At 42.6% G+C, this 16,602-nt stretch overlaps 1 protein-coding gene across 1 annotated transcript; it reads left to right on the plus strand.

The window, feature by feature from the left end:
* On the plus strand, positions 1-13,297 carry LOC110086194 (acyl-CoA (8-3)-desaturase-like). Its single transcript, XM_020806985.3, has 11 exons — positions 1-396; positions 4,066-4,176; positions 5,372-5,569; positions 6,608-6,709; positions 6,991-7,119; positions 8,100-8,157; positions 8,617-8,693; positions 10,172-10,269; positions 11,593-11,689; positions 12,805-12,884; positions 13,094-13,297. The coding sequence occupies exons 1-11, from the start codon at positions 4-6 to the stop codon at positions 13,221-13,223; spliced, it is 1,473 nt and encodes a 490-aa protein (XP_020662644.3). The 5' UTR covers positions 1-3; the 3' UTR covers positions 13,224-13,297.
* The last annotated feature ends 3,305 nt before the right edge of the window (positions 13,298-16,602 follow it).

Below are 16,602 nucleotides of genomic sequence, written 5' to 3' on the forward strand. Positions count from 1 at the left end.
AAGATGTTACCTGGAGCACTGAACGTTACCCAGGTGGTGTGGTTTAGTGCAAGAGGTATATATACACAGCTGCCTGGTGCACAAAGCAGCAGACAAAGGCAGAGCCACTTCATCCTTCCATTCGGCTGGATAGCAGGAGAATACTTAGTTCCAGGTGCTCTCTTGGTAGCGAGAATGCCTCCACAGTCGGGTGCTACTGTGGGAGAACCAGAACCTGGCTCAGGCATTGGACAGTTTTTCACATGGGAAGAGATAGGACTCCGCACAGGGAAAGGAAATGCCAAAGAAGAGAGATGGCTGGTCATTAACAGGAAAGTCTATGATGTCAGCCAGTTCTTTAGGCGGCACCCGGGAGGAATGAGTGTCATCAGCCACTATGCAGGACAAGATGCCACGGTGAGATTTTTACTATGTGAGCTGGAGCCGTAGAGAATGCCATAACTAGGGGGCAGAGTATGTGTGCTGCATATGTAAAATCTCATCTCTGATTGATATCCTCTCAGTTATCTCCAAGGATCTCAGCTAGCAGATCTGAAGAAGTTTCTGCCTGAGGTCCTGGAGAAGCATTGCCAATGTTTGGGTGGATGGTCAAATCATCAGATACAAAATAAGGCCAATTTGCACTGTCCTTATGTTTCCTTGGCCACTTTCTCTAGCTGTGGGACCACTGGTGCAGAAATGAATTTGAAAGTACCGTAACTCATATAACAGTTCCCATAGCTAGCCAGACAGCCCCACTTCAAAGTCCAAAACTCGAGGTAGGCTGATGGATCCATAGCTAAAAAGAGGAGCATTTTAATGGTTCTAATGGCCCATTTTGATCTTTTGAATCAATTTTTTGATCTTTCCGTTTCTCAGAGGGGCATTTTAAAAATTGGTATATTTATTCTTCCTAGCTTCATATTGCCTTTTAATGATGTAAGACGCCTCTTTATATACATTGCTCTTAGCTTTAAATATTGTCTTTTAATGCTGTTAAACCATCGTTGTATACTCATTGCTTTCAACTTTAAATATTGTCTTTCAGTATTGTAAGCTGCCTTGGGTCCTTTCCAATGAGAAAGGAGGGGTGAAAAATATTTTAAATAAATAAAATTAATTAATTAATTGCCTATTCCAGACTAAACCATTCTCACATTGCATCGCACTGGGGATGGTCTGCAGCCAAGGAGTTGTAAATTTCCCTTCCTCATCACCTGTACATTTAGCTAAATGGATGACCACAAGAGCAAAGAATCAGTTTACCTTTGAAGTTTCTGAGGTGGATCTGCTAAGGAGCAAAATATCTGGGAGATGCAGTACAGTATAATACTTGTAGTGTTTATATTAAGGACTTTCTCCTTCTGTCTCACAGCTCCCAAGGATCCCGCATGTTGATGGAGATTACACAGGAATCTCAGGAGTTTTGGGACAGAACGTGGAAATGTTGTTGCTAATATCATCAGCCTTACAGGGAATAAATTAGGCCAACAAAATTCTGGCCAGCATCAAATAACTATGTAGAACTTGATAACCTTCTAATGGCAACTAACTACTGTATATACAATTTGTTATTGATATGTACCATCAAGTCATCTCTAACTTATAGTGACCCTATGGATGAGTGATACCCAAAATGTCCTGTCCTCAATAGCACTGCTCAGGTCTTGCAAACTCAAACTTGTGGCTTCCTTTAGGTAGTTAATCCATTTTGTATTTGATCTTCCATTTTTTTTCTCCAGAATTCAACCTTTTCCGCCTTCTCATGGTGTGAGTAGGACAGCCTCAGTTTCAACATTTTTGCCTCCAGAGGATAGTTCAAGCTTGATTTGACCTGGGATCCATTTGTTCATCTTTCTGGCAGCCCATGATATCCACAAAGCTCTCCTCCAGCATCTCATTTCAAATGAATCTTCATTTGTTCAGTTGCTGCATTTCTCATGTTAGCTGCAACTGCAAAAGAACTTTCCTTAAAATTAGTGTTTTATCTTAATGTACACAGTCCACTATATTCCACTGCAACAAGATGTAGCTCTTTGGGCTGGAAATACTGCTGCCATTAACATTTTTCAGGGGAACGTTCTAACAACGCAATGACAAGTTCTAGCTACCAGTGGGAATCCTTAAAAGGAATTTGAGCCAGCAGTATTTACCATCTCTGTTGGGATATTTTAACTTTTACACATACACTTATTAAATAGGAAAATGTAATGTTTTGTAGTTTTTTTAATTTGTACATTTGGATATTGGTCTTTGACTATATTAAATATTTATCTATCTAAAAAGAAAGCATCTTTTATCAGTAAACTTTGGGAAGGTAACTTTTGGGGACTATAGCTTCCAGAATTCCCCAGTGGCCATACTGGCTAGGGAAGGGGTTCTGGGAGAGGTCACTGAAAAAGCAGATTTCTCAAACTCTGAATGAGATCTGAATGAGATTTTCTAGCACAGATACCATTTTTAAAAGTTGGCAGGGACATAGTAACCACCCTCTCCTGAAACTCTTTGCGCCCCACAAGAGGTTGATTGACTCATCCTTTATCAGTATATAATCTGTGAAAGCAAAAGAGATACAGAATGGGTGAACATCCACCCACAGCCCTCTTGCTCAGCTGTGTGACTAATCCAGGAAGAAAACTTATAATTTGGTAAACAAGGAGCTGTTGTGGAGGTTGACTATGTTGAACAGGCCTTGGAGAATGAAGGGCATCACAGATGATCCCACAGTATTGAGGGGTTGTAGGTTTTTTTTTAAAAAAAAAATCAGCACAAAATGATGAATGCTGAAGAATATTAGTCTGACATATTCCCCCCCCCCCAGTTATTTTTCATAAATCTTTTCTGCCACCATTTGGGGGGAAAAGCCATCAGCAAAAGCCTGCCTACTTCCCCAGTCTTCAAGCTTTTTGCAGTCTCTGTGTCCAAGAAATGAGTGACTCCAGATCCCATTGGCCTATTCCTGTGACTTCAGATACAAAATGAATGGTTTGGTGTTAAGAGTCGATATTTAGAGGAACAGTCTGCTTTCCATTTTGTTTGGCTAAGCAAAGCTGTTTTGGTGTTCTCATGGCTGAAATATGGAGCAAGGGATGGTCAAGGAAGGTTTTCAGCACCAGATAACAGATGTGCTTATCAAATGGTGCTAATGAGCTTGTTTGTACTTCAGTTATGCATATCTGAGCTTATCATGGTGGGACACTGAACAGGCAGTAGTTCACATGCCTGTATCACTCTTCAAGGCCTAATGTAGTAGTGATGTATTATTCAGCTATAATTGGGTTGTTGGGTTTTTTTGACGTTAACAGTAAAAATATAGCTGTACCGAAAGGGAGTGTGGACTACTTGTGCTGACTTGTGCGTCGTGCTGTTGTTCATTCCAACCTACTGGTACACCTGTGCCTTGTAAATTACCTGGAGCTTGATTGTCATTTCCTTGGGATCCTCTCAACTCCTGATTTCTCCACGGCCAGGGGATCCATCGGGTCAATTACAAGAAAGTGAATTCACATGACAGTGGAGGAGTAGGGAACTTGAGGCCTTCCAGATATTGTTGGGCACCAATTCCCATCAGGCTCAGTCAAGCCCGGCTAATAAGGAAAAATGGTCCAGTAGCACTTCATCAACATCAGGGCAGCTGGGTGTATCACAGGCTTCTGCCCCAGTTCTACTGCCAAATATCTCCAGTTTCTCTCAACTGGAGAAATATGGCAGTACTCTTGAAAAGTGATACGAACTGTATTGTCCTCTGCAAAATAGCTCCTTAACAGTTATAACATTTATTGCAGTGTATGAAAACCATAGTAGCATGTAGCTCTGCACTGCTCACAGAACAGGGAGAATGAACCTCAGCCCCTCAAGGCATTTGGATTCAAACTCCTATCGTCCCCAGCCTGCATGCCCAATGATAAGAGATTATGGGGCTGTTGTCCCCAAACCAGCTCTGCGAGGTAAGCATATTCTCCTCTAGTCAACGGAAAAATATTCCATCTTTTGCTAAAAAGGAATTATCCAATCTGATTTGTCCTTTACATCAGCACGGTGGTTTTCCTGCCCCTCATGTCCTCTTTCTTTGGCTATTTCCCTCAGGATGCCTTCACAGCTTTCCACAAGGACGAAGCCCTAGTAAGAAAATACATGAGTTCGCTGCTAATTGGGGAGCTGGCACCTGATCAGCCAAGTTGTGAGCCTACCAAAAATGTAAGCAATCCTCAGAGCTAGAGAAATTTTCATACGGGCTTACCTGATTGTCTTACGCATTGGTCTAAACATGATCCTCCTGTCTCCAAGTCTCCCTGAGGAACCAGTTGCCATTTTCTCCTGGAAGATCAATTGCTGAGGACCAGCTCTGGGAGCGTGCTTAAGGCATCATGTCCTAGTCTCTTTTTTTTTACTTTTTACTTTACAGTGGTGCCTCGCAAGACAAGCGCTTCGTTTGACGATGAAATCGCATAACGTTAAAGATTTTGCGATCGCAAAAGCGTTTGCAAAACGATGTTCCCTATGGGCTTGTTTCGCTTTGCGATGATCGGTTCCCTGTTTTGCTAACCGATTATTGCAAAATGAAGATTTTCGCACAGCTGATCAGCGGTTTCAAAATGGCCACCAGGTAAAAAAATAGGCGCCTGCTGTTTTCTGGGACGGATTCCTCGCTGCAGGGGCAGCGAAAATGGCCAAGCTATGGAGGATCTTCGCTGGATGGTGAGTTTTGAGCCCACAGGAATGCATTGAAGGGTTTCAATGCGTTTCTATGGGCTTTTTAAAATCACTTTACAATGTTTTCATTCTACAGCGATTTCGCTGGAACAAATTAACATCGTAATGAGAGGCACCACTGTATTTAGATTTATACCCCACCCCTCTAGACAAAGTCTACTCAGGGCGGCTGACAAAAAAAATGATAAAATACAATTGAATAATATTGTTACTAAAACCTAATAATACAACAACCAACTAGTGGATATATACATTATCAAGATGGGAACTTAAAGAAACGAAACAGTTTATTGACTGGAGGGAAGGCCTGCCTAAAGAGCCAAGTTTTTAAATGGCTTTTAAAAACACCCAGCGAGGGAGCCAGGCGGATTTCCGTTGGTATAGTATTTCACAGCGGAGGGGCCACTGCTGAGAAGGCCTGGTTTCTTGTTCTTTCTTTCTGGGCCTCTCTTGGCGTAAGGCCCCTTAGCCGTCCCTGCTGGCTTTGTCGGGTGATTTGAGTAGACCTGGGTGGGAGAAGGTGATCTGCCAGGTATCACTTCAATGATTATCATAGGGATCTGTGTTGGCTACTGTGAGAAACATGTTGATAGGCACGAGGGCTCATCTAAAGCACTGAGGTGATATGAATGAGAGATGTTCAATGACAACTAAGTTTAACTGCTGTGACTTCTTACAGGAAATGCTGATACATGATTTTCGTGAGCTCCATAGCACAGTGAAGAGGATGGGACTCCTGAAGACCAGTTTTCCCTTCTTTATCTTCATGTTTCTGCATGCTTTCCTGCTAGACGTTGCCTCCTGGCTCATCATTTGGTACTTTGGAAACTCCTGGGTACCCTTCTTTTTGGGTGTAGCAGCATTCACCACTGCACAGGTAATGTAGCTGCATTGCTGGATTTCATGAGATTGTAGACCATTCTGCAGATCCAGATTTCTAAGGAAAAAAATGGGGATGGGGTGGGATCATGACAGAACGTGCAGCCCTCCAAGGTCCAGGACTGGGCACATGCTGACCCCTGAAGGTTACCTATTCCTACTGAGGCTGGTGGAATTTTTTAAAGGGTGCGGTGCTCATCCCCGTTTCCATGCCATAGAGCCAGCGTTTGTCCGTAGACAGTTTCCGTGGTCACGTGGCCAGCATGACTAGACACAGAATGCCGTTACCTTCCCACCGAGGTGGTCCCTATTTATCTACCTGCATTTACATGCTTTCGAACTCCTAGGTTGGCAGTAGCTGGGACAAGCGATGGGAGCTTGATCTTACGACTGCTTGGTCTTCTGACCTTGCAGCACAGAGGCTTCTGCGGTTTAACCCTTTATAATGTATGTTGGTCAAAAAAGACAAAAATGACTGAGGTTTAAACCTTGACAGTCACATGAAAATGGGAGTTGCCATGGTCTTCCATACCATAAAGCCAGAGTGAAACTGGAAGTAATGCTTTTATACCAAAGGTCAGTGAAGCTGATCCTCTCCAAAGTTGAAGCCTCTAAACATGGCCGCCACCCTGTGGGTTAAACGCAGGGTTCTGTGGTCCCAAATATACTGGTATACATGCTTCTCTTACATTCACGAGTATCTGGATTTTGACGCATTATATTTGTGAGGAAAGCTGTGTTCTTATTGCCACATGAACTAAGACCATGGCCATTATAAAGAGATCCCACACTGTCCCCTATACTATTAGCTTTGTGGGAACTGTCATGTTCATGATGACGGTGCCCATGTTTCAGTTTTATTCTCAAAAGTTTGGGGGTCACCGAGACACGGGCACTGAGCGTAGGACAGCTGCTACTGGTGTAACAAAGTGTATAAGGAAAGCTATGGTTGTTCTTCCCAAGTGCTGATGAATGCAACTAACACGAGGATGTAAAACACATCAGCTTATTTTGGATGTTGCTTCTTCCATTCCAGATCCAGTATGGATTCCTTCAGCATGATCTTGGGCATGTTTCAGTCTTTCAGAAACCCAAGTGGAACAGACTGGCTCACCTCTTTGTGGCAGGAATACTTAAGGTACGAGCCCAGTACTAAGACTTTTTTTTTGTTTGAATATGCATCCAAATAAACCAAGCCTGAATCAGTTCAGCAGCAGAACATCCAGGGAGGCTAAAATAGTCTCCCACTAGTTCCTCAATGTCTCCCTTTGTGCAGTTTCTTCTTTTTTTAGTTATTTTTATCAATTATGATTTTGATTTTAGTTTAGACATTAGAAGTAAGTGGCTGTATCAGGAATAGGTATGTGACATGATTCTTGCCATAAATACATAGATTTAATTAAAAAACAATCTATGCAGGGCGGCCCACCCAGCTGGTGGAAGCACATGCACAATCAGCACCATGCTAAACCCAACTGCTTCCGCAAAGATCCTGATCTCAACATGCACCCACTCCTCTTCAGCCTGGGGAAGACCCTCTCTTTAGAGGTGAGTCAACAGGAAGCCTGCGGATGGTGAAACATGTAGCAAGGGAAACACAGGTGCCAAACGAAACCCATCCTCGTAGTTGGAGGTGAATGGCTTGCTCTGTCTCCAGGATGCCTCAGTCTGCTTCATCCTCTTCCTGCAATAACCTGTGGGTAGTGGTGATGATGGTGGTGGTGGTGTCTGTTTGTCCATGTAAAAATACACGTGAATGTGATTTATCATAAAGCACTCATTTCTGGGAATTCCCCAACTCTTTCCTGAGGCAGAAAGCAAAGTGCCGCCCTATCCCACTTGCTATGATATCATTACCTTCCTTGGTATAGAAGGAAAACAAGGAATCAGCTGTGGTGGGACTTGTGTTCTCTTAGCCCCCTCCCACCCAAAAAGAAGGATGGAGCAGCAGCAGCAGTGATCCATGCCCCTACAAGCATGCAGTGCACACACTGTCAGGAACGAGCCCAGGTGTAGCAGTGACAGTGCCCTCACCTGTCCAAGAACACCTGTAGCTGCAGCATCCAAACTACCACCATCTTCAAAAGTAGTACAGAGTTGACTTTTTCTTTGTTCAGTTTAATCCCAGGCTCTGAGGGGTTTGCAAAGCCAGGCAAAATGGAAGGACTTGGAAAGTTGCCTTCAGAAAACCAAGATAGGCAATTTTCCAGACCCTTTCATTGTACCTGGTTCCAAGGGCCCTCTCAAAGGAATTTGCAAAGCATTCCTCCCTTAAGAAGCAAAACATTTATAGTGTTCTCCTCTCTGAAAAGCATCAATATTAATCTACATCCCACTACTCATTGTCCACTGGTGGACAACTACAGTGGCTTTTTAGCTGAGAACCACTTGGCTTGCTAACGTCTACCATTTCCTTAAAGTCTTTCACACGTCATTGTCCATGGGAGGTCAATAATGTTTAACTTTTTGTCCTGAACTGCAAAGAAGAAAAACTGCAGCCTAACTACACTTTTGCTCTCCATTTCCAGCTTGGACAGAAGAAAAAGAAATACATGCCATACCAACACCAGCACAAATACTTTGTCCGTGAGTATTTTTGTTCTCTGGCAGGGGATGCTAAATTTGATCCTTCTTCTCCATCATCTTTGGGTCAAATTATATGTTGAAGGGTGATGAATATGTAGTCAATTTCTTTTTCTTCCCACAAAAAAGATTCACTCAGATCGAAATACGAGATACGCAGCTGAAGTAAATCATACGTTATTATCAACATAGTTCTTTTGCACCTTGGAGAGCAGGTCTACACAAAAGGGATATTTCTGTTGTCTTGCTTGACCTCCAGCGGATTAGGACAATAGTATGTAGGATGAATGGCTGGAGGGAGGGAGATTTAATACAATAGCAAGCATTAATTTGCAAATATAACTTGGGAGAGGAGGGGAAATCTCTCACAGATACTTTTGGTTCAGACTTAACTTCAAGCCATTTACAACTAAAGGAAATTAACAAGATTTGCATTGTTCTTGCTTTCTTTTTTCGTAACAGTTCTGGCCCCAATGACATTTGTTGTCTTTGTGCAGCTGATTATATTTCGTTTTTCCATTACAAGGAGAAAATGGGTGGTAAGTAAGCAACTGCAAACACGTTGGCACAATTTGTCTTCCGATCTAAGGGACCTTAAACTATGTGTGTAAGAGACTGATTGTACCATTGGTGTCCACAGCCCATCACTGGGGACACAACAAAGAAACATCTTATTCTTTCATTCATGCCTTACATAAGACAACTAGAAGAATCACTCAAATATGAAGGAAGAAAGATACATTACACTGGGCTACTGAGGGGGCAGCCCTGTTGACACCTCGAGCACAGTGAATATTCAGGGACTGGAATAACGTTTTTTTAACCTATGATGCTGTCTAGGTCACCCCATCCCCTCATCAGCTTAACCCCAGCCGTGTCAGTCAAATATCTTGCTTCTGAAGAAATACATGAACAAGAGAATCTTTAGCAAGCCTTCTGAGGAAATCACTGGGGACACAACAAAGAAGCATCTTATTCTTTCATTCATGCCTTACGTGAACAAATACGTGAACAAGAGAATCTTTAGCAAGCCTTCTGAAGAAAGAGTTCCATAGTAATACTGAAGACATAAAGAATGCCCAAAGTTGGGCCACAGGATATTCAGGTGGTTAGGTGTGGCAGTAGAGGAGAAAGCAAGCACTTAACCAGGTCAACAATGACTTTTGTAATTAGCTGAGAGGTGTCAATCAGTGAAAGTCCCACCCTTAAGTGAAGAATAATGACTCACAGTGCTAAGAGTTCTCTGTCTGGAACCCCCTCATTCTTCCACTAAATTCACGTTTGGGAGCTGTGCAGTAGTGTTTATAGTCATCAGTGGCATGGTAGCCTATGGGAGAAACAGTTTATAGATCACCATTTATGTTCTGTGGTTATTTCTTCTGAAAAGAAGATTATTTTAATTGTCACCATGATTCCGCAGAGACAAAACAATTGAACTCTGGCATCTGCTCCAGGTGGCCACAGTCGTTAAAGAGATGCCCCTTGAACTGTTTTGTTCCTCCGGAATTTCCTGTCCTGAGTTAATATGAAACAGCATAGTGTAGCTGTGTATATCAGTGTCATTGCAAGATGATGACAAAGGTGGTGGTGGTAGTGATTTTACAGGATGGAGAAAAAAAGCAAAAAAAAAAAAATCCTGTGTGTGGAAAACACACAAAAAGACAGATGGCCTTGTACTGTACAGTATATGTTGACAGTCCTTTGAAACAAAGTCTGGGAGACTCCCGGAAAATTCTGAGAGAAATTCCTATCATTTTGAATTGAGCCATTTTGTTTCTATCCATAAGAGGTCTGTTTATTTTGAAGCTTTTAAAACATCTGTCTCATGGCCGTCGTGCCACTGCTACTGATCCATTTCATGACACTGTGACTGTTCTTCTTGTTAACATGATGTTTCCTGCATGCAAACATGCCTCCGAGCCAAGCAGCCTCACTGTCGTGCAGTTAGTAGAGATGAACCTGAGAAAGGTAGCAAACTTCCATTCTTTTTATTGCCTTAATACTGTTTTCTTGGCAGGAACTCATCCTTACTGTGACCTACAATATCCGTGTCTGTCTCATGTTCATTCCTTTAATGGGATTTAAGAGTTTCATGGCCTACTACTGGCTGTCCAGGTAATAATCGTTGTGTGAAACATTCTTCTGCGTGACTGCTGCTGTGATAAAAATAGATTATGGGAGTGTGAGATGAGATGTACCGTGTCTCTGGGTGTAACGTGTGGCTTCTTCACATCTGAAGACTTAAGACAGCTAGGCAAGATAAGACTTACGTAATCACACCACCCTGAACAAGATCGTGATGATGATCTCGTCCGTACTGAAGAAACTGCCTGAGAAGCTCTCTCAGGCATCACAGGCCAGGCTGTGCTTGGATGGAATCCTACTGATTTTTGTGTAAGATAAACATAACTTGCCTTTTTTAATTGCAGCTTGTTGATGAAGTGCCAGGGAGCATTCTAACTTGCACAATTGGATGTATGACCAGGCAAGGGACTGATACACACTCTAGAACCTTATCAGATAGTCACAATTAACTAACAAAAGTTATGTGAACCTTACACTAACACCAGTCAGATTCTGGCCAGTGTTTTTGACCTAGAGACTTTGAAATCATATTAGAACCTTGCCTTATGTTGGAACCCTTGCTTACAAGAGCTGTAGAAAATCAACGGACAATAGATTATAATTTGTTGACAGTGGACACTTGTGTACGTCACAGTAAGCCAGAATTTAAGGAAATCATGGTTTATCATGAATAAGCCAATACGCTGATAGGCAAGCACTCCAACTACAAGGGGAAGCAATTTAGCAAACCATATGTAGTTCTTTGTACAACATCCAAACCCAGCAGTCTGGCTTTGTGTCTACCCCCCCCCCTCAAAACTACACGAAATAGTCCACAGGCTGGGAGGTATTTTGGGTGTGGTGGAAGATTATATCTCTGTGTGTGTCTAGGTTGTCCCCCTCCCTCTGGAGACAGTTGAAGATGATCTTTTTCAGACAGGCTTTTAACAACTAATTGGCCACATTTGATCTTGATTGCTCAATACAGTTATTATTTGATGTGTATATGAGGCAGGGTGTGTGTGTGTGAAGACGTTTTTAACAGTTTCCAGTAATTGTTTTGATACTGTTGTAATTTTAATTGTTTTAGTATTATATATTGTAGTTTTACTGTGTTTTTTAATTATTTATGAGCCATCTTAGGTCTCCTGATTGGAAGAAAGATGGCAAACAAATGAAAATAATTAAATCAATTTCTTTCACCAGCAATCACATTCATAACGGAGTTTTGAGATGACAGAAAGTAATTTGGAAAAAAAAAACCCACAACTTTTCCTGTTTAGAGATTTCAAAAGAACGGCCCCTTTCACTTTTCCATGGAGTGCATCTGCTCATCTCCCAATGGATGATGATTGTTGCTCTTTGCCTCCACAGGTTCCTAGAAAGCAACTGGTTTCTCTGGGTCTCACAGATGAACCACATTCCAATGAATATTGATTATGACCAGAACTTAGACTGGGTCTCTGCCCAGGTGAGGTATCATCTTCTTCCACTCCAAGCCACTCATTTAATTTCCTCTTATCAGTTCTTTCACAAGTGGTTTTGGGCTCATGACCACATACTAGCAAAGAGCTACCTGGGCAATGCTATTAATAAGTTGCTCCCGTATATTGTTATATGGAAAACCACAGGCCTTTTATTCCTTTAGGAGTCAGCACATTGTTGTTTTTTTGCAAAGGAAGGTGGCGCAATTGGCATCTGCAGGTTACATGATGGATGAAGTAGGGAGCAAAGAGAAGTTTATCAGATAAGCTTGCCTGGAGTGCTCATGGCCAAAGAGGGCATACAGGAGAGACAGAAGAGGCCATCGGAGTGGAGTAAGGAGCATTCTTAATGGCTGAAGCGAAGGATGTTGAGATGACATTTGCCAAGTCAGCAACATCCCATTCCTTGAAAACTCGGGGCCAAAACCTGAGACCATAGAGTAGATCTTGTTAGATCACAATGTCATGGCAAGCAAAGCTTGGGAGGATTGGCGCTTCCGGACTGGCTGATTGTGCAAATAGTGTAAGGCGGAAAGATTTTAAATACTGTATGATAAAATGTAGTTAGGATGGCAACCTAGAGCCAGGATGCCAAACGTACAGTACTTAGCAGCTGCTGCAGCGATTCTGGGCTATGGTACCAATATGATACATGACACAGGTGGAGTTTTTCCAAGCCCAGCTTTGCAGCTGAGTGAGTGAGCCTTGGCAACAGCTAGATAGAAGCTGGCAGGGAGCACTTTGACCAAATATGTGCAGATAGGGCCAGAGACTACGCAGCAGCCTGCCATTATTAACTGGGGTCAGTTTCAGCTATATTGTTGGTAAGTCGCAAGGTACCAGGTGGAATCTCAGGCAACTGCTCCGCTTCTTCAAGTCTTCAGAGCTCAGCACTGCTGGAAGGGGAGGGGGGAGTCTGATGTTTGTCTGTGTGCTCAGCTGCAGTGCTCCTCTCTGCCCTTGGCAAATATATGCAAGTTCCAAGTGCCTGCATGGGGCAACAGCAGTCAAGCAGAGAGGAAACTATGGTTGGCAATGCGACAGTGTTTAAGTACTGTGTCAACTGTAAAGAAAATGACGGCAACATCTCTTTCTCCCTTAGCTTGCAGCAACGTGTGATGTGGATCAGTCCTGGTTCAATGACTGGTACACGGGGCACCTGAACTTCCAGATTGAGCATCAGTAAGTAGAAGATATGGGGAGAGAGACACTGGAATTCTAGACATTATACAACGTGGAAATGTTCGGAAAAGGCATTCCTGGAAACGAGAGGCTATGATCATGTTAACAGCGAAAGGGCGAGGGGTCTTTAGCTGGGATGGGATGTTCCTTGCCTACCCAAGGCACTGCTCATATTTCCCTTGACACCCTCCTTTGCTCTCTGTCCCCAGCCTTTTCCCAACGATGCCTCGGCACAATTATTGGAAGGTTGCTCCTCTGGTGAAATCCCTCTGTGCCAAACATGGCATTCGGTACCAGTGCAAGACCCTGCCCACAGCCTTTGCAGACATTTTGCAGTAAGTGCCTTTGAACTGGGAGGTTCTGAGGGAAGGAGCATCAGTGGGGGATGGAGGAATGGGGAATGCCGTGGCAACATGGGATGGGCACATAGGGCTAGCTGCCGTGTGTGTGAAAGGTTCGGGGGGGATTGGACTACAGTTCCCAGGATCCCACAGCTAGCATGGCCACTGAGGAGTCTGGAAATAGTAGTCCAAAAAAAAAAAAAGCAAGTATTTCCCATCAATGGGTGTTATGGGTGGAGAGTCAAAGAGCTGCCATCTGTGTGATTAATTGGGTACTTTTCGTCCTTCCAACTGCAGCACCCTGAAGGAGTCCGGGGAGTGCTGGCAAGATGCTTATTTCCACTGATAAGAAGAGGAAGTACCTCAGGCAAAGATCAGGATGCTCTATGCTGTCATCACAGATCAGAAAGTGGAGGCACTGAGGGCGTATTCTGTTTGTCTTGTGATGTATGCAACACTTTACATTTTTACTGAGGAGAGATGACAAACGCCAATGAATTGTTTCCACTAAATGCTCTCAGACAGCCGATCCCACTGATGAAATGGGGAAAATAGCGGCTTACTTCATAGGGATATTTGGACAGTGAATGTAATAGTAACAGGGGAACAATCACTTATTTTTAATTGTTCTTACCAGGAGAGGATTGCATGCAAATATTATTTCTGGGATTTGCCTCAGAGGGCAAATCATAGTATGGTAGCAGGTCATCCTCTGACATTAACATTTGAACCCTACTACCCATGTATAAATGTATATAATTTGAATATGGCATCATCAACCCCGCATTGATCAGAGAAAGTGGGGTGGACATGGCCAAGACTGAAGTTGCTAAGAAAGAACATGTGAGAGGCCCCTTTCCTGGAGCTCCTGATTGTCTTTGACAAGGTCATCTCAGAGGGAAAGGAAGTGGCAGCCCTTCCATTGTGTTTAGATCCACCTTCATAACCTGCTGAATCCCTGCTTGCAGATGTGATAAGCTTTGGAGGGCAGACTGATAAAAGCCATTTTACAGCCTAAATGTAAGACTCCATACTGTACGACTGACTAGGAAAACTGCAGAGGTGGGTGAGGTCTCCATATAGAGTTTACATGCATTGAACAGATGTGGAGAAGCAACTTGCTGGCAAATTATAGTCTGCTACTTCTGTTTTCATTACTACCATCATTTTGTTAATCATTGATGGGCAGCTTTATTAGCAATCATTACATGTTTGTTTGTTTTTTAAATGATATCATTGTTTTGTTTTGTTTTATGATATATTGTCACCAAGCATAGGAGTGTAGAAAATACAGAAAGTTAGAGCATACTGTTAATAAAAACAAATAAAGTGTTTTACAAGAAGTTCAAATTCATTTTTAAAAGGTCTTTTACACACACACGCACACACACAAAGTCATCAACACTGGAGAATATTCAATAAAGTTGTACTTAAATTTAGATCTCAAATTACTCTGGTACCAGCACTTCACAATCCCCTTTATAAGGGCCAGGAGCTTCTGCTACATGGGAAGTCTTGCCAGTATAAGGACACAGACTTGTGCCACATCTGCAAACTCAGCTGTTGTGTAAGTGGTGATCTCCATAGGAAAACCTGTTCTTCACATGCCAATGACCGTCCTTGTACAAGCTGCAGATTTCACATTAGTATACTCTCTGCTAGATCTAAAGCTTAGCAAATGTTCAGTGAGATATTGAGCACGCATGCAAATGAAGAGCTGAGTGGGCAAAGGGGGGTGGTGATCTGTTTCTGGGTTGCACCTACCTAGTCAGTGCTGCCCAAGCTGAAGGCTGATGTGTGGTGCAGTCCTACAACATGTGGTTGGCAACACATTCCCTACCCTTGCTTAACAGCCTTGCAAAGGCAGCAATTCTTTGCTCAGCATTCATATATGTATGTACACGTGGGTAACAGTACCCAGACCAAAGGCATCTCTAATATCGTGATGGGATTACTTTTTAAACAATTTGAATTGCAAAGAAGTCACATTTTCTTCTCCTGTGCTTGACTCAGAAAGCTTTAAAATCAGTTTCTTCTAAGTTCAGCATCCCAGTTTCTCCTGTGCTTCATGAATGCAAGATTTTGAAAACAAATCTTTACTTGCAGCTGAATGTTAATTATTGTTAGTTTATATCACAAAGTGGCCAAATCAGCATCTTCTGATTTATATTTACTTAACAATTGTGGGAAAAGATTGTGTTGCTTTAGAGTTGTTGCTTTGCCCCATTGCACAATTTCTTAATACTGTATGTCCAAACATGGGGAACTGAAGGCTGAAATTACTTTCTTTTCAGAGGTATTTCTTCCAAACTTCACAAAAATCAAAACTCTGACACCCCTATTTTAATTAATGCCTTTATATGTTTACAACATGTTCAGCCTTCCTTTCTTGGTGTACTGCCTACACAGTTGGTATACAAAATGGAAAAAACTGTGACCATAAAATTATAATTAAATAGGCACAACAGTAGCATCAGAAGATTTTTATGCATTAAATACAGACTGGAATAAATACAGTGGTGCCTCGCTAGACAATGATAATCCGTTCCACTGAAATGGCTGTTTAGCGAAATCATTGTCTAGCAAAAAGCATTTCTCCATTGGAATGCATTGAAACCTGTTTGATGCGTTCCAGTGGGGAAGAATCGTCGTTGTCTAGCGAAGATGGGCCATAGGAAAGCCACTTTGCGAACCGCCGATCAGCTGTTTAAATAGCTGTCTTGCGAAACTTAGGTCCCGAAAACACCTGTTTTGGGAGCGCGGAGGAAGCTGTCAAAATCATCATCTAGCAAAAATCAGTTTGCAAAGCAGGGACCAAACATTGTCCAGCGAAATTCCCCCATAGGTATCACTGTTTTGCGAATCACTATAGCAATCGCAAAAAGCCAATGTCTAGCGAAAAAACTGTCATGGAGGGTAACTGTCTAGCGTGGCACCACTGTATGTCTCGAATACTTTTTTGAAAACAACATGGTAACACCATAGAGGTCTCCTGAAGGAGGGGGTTCAGAAGATGTGGGACCACCATCAAGAAAGCCTATGCCCTGAATTTCAACCCATAACCTGCCACCTGGCTTTTGCCTCTTTCAACAGTTCTTAGTTGTGTATTCAATATTTGCAGCTGCTGTTGTTTGTTTCCAACTCTGTGATTAGGATCAACACCTCCGAGGCTGGGATGGAAAAGCTCAGTTTGTGGCTGGTCTGATGTAGGATTTTCATAGGTCAGCAATCCCATAACAAAGAATTTCTATTTTAAAAAAGGCAGCTCAGCAGTGACAATGTTAAGTGCATGGCTGCAGAATCACTGCGTTAACTTCAGGGTTTCCTAGGTAGAGAATACTCAGAAGCGGTTTACCCTCCCCTTCTTCTGGGAGCAT

This window comes from Pogona vitticeps, chromosome 1, assembly GCF_051106095.1.
Source record: "Pogona vitticeps strain Pit_001003342236 chromosome 1, PviZW2.1, whole genome shotgun sequence".
NCBI classification, from domain to species: domain Eukaryota; kingdom Metazoa; phylum Chordata; class Lepidosauria; order Squamata; family Agamidae; genus Pogona; species Pogona vitticeps.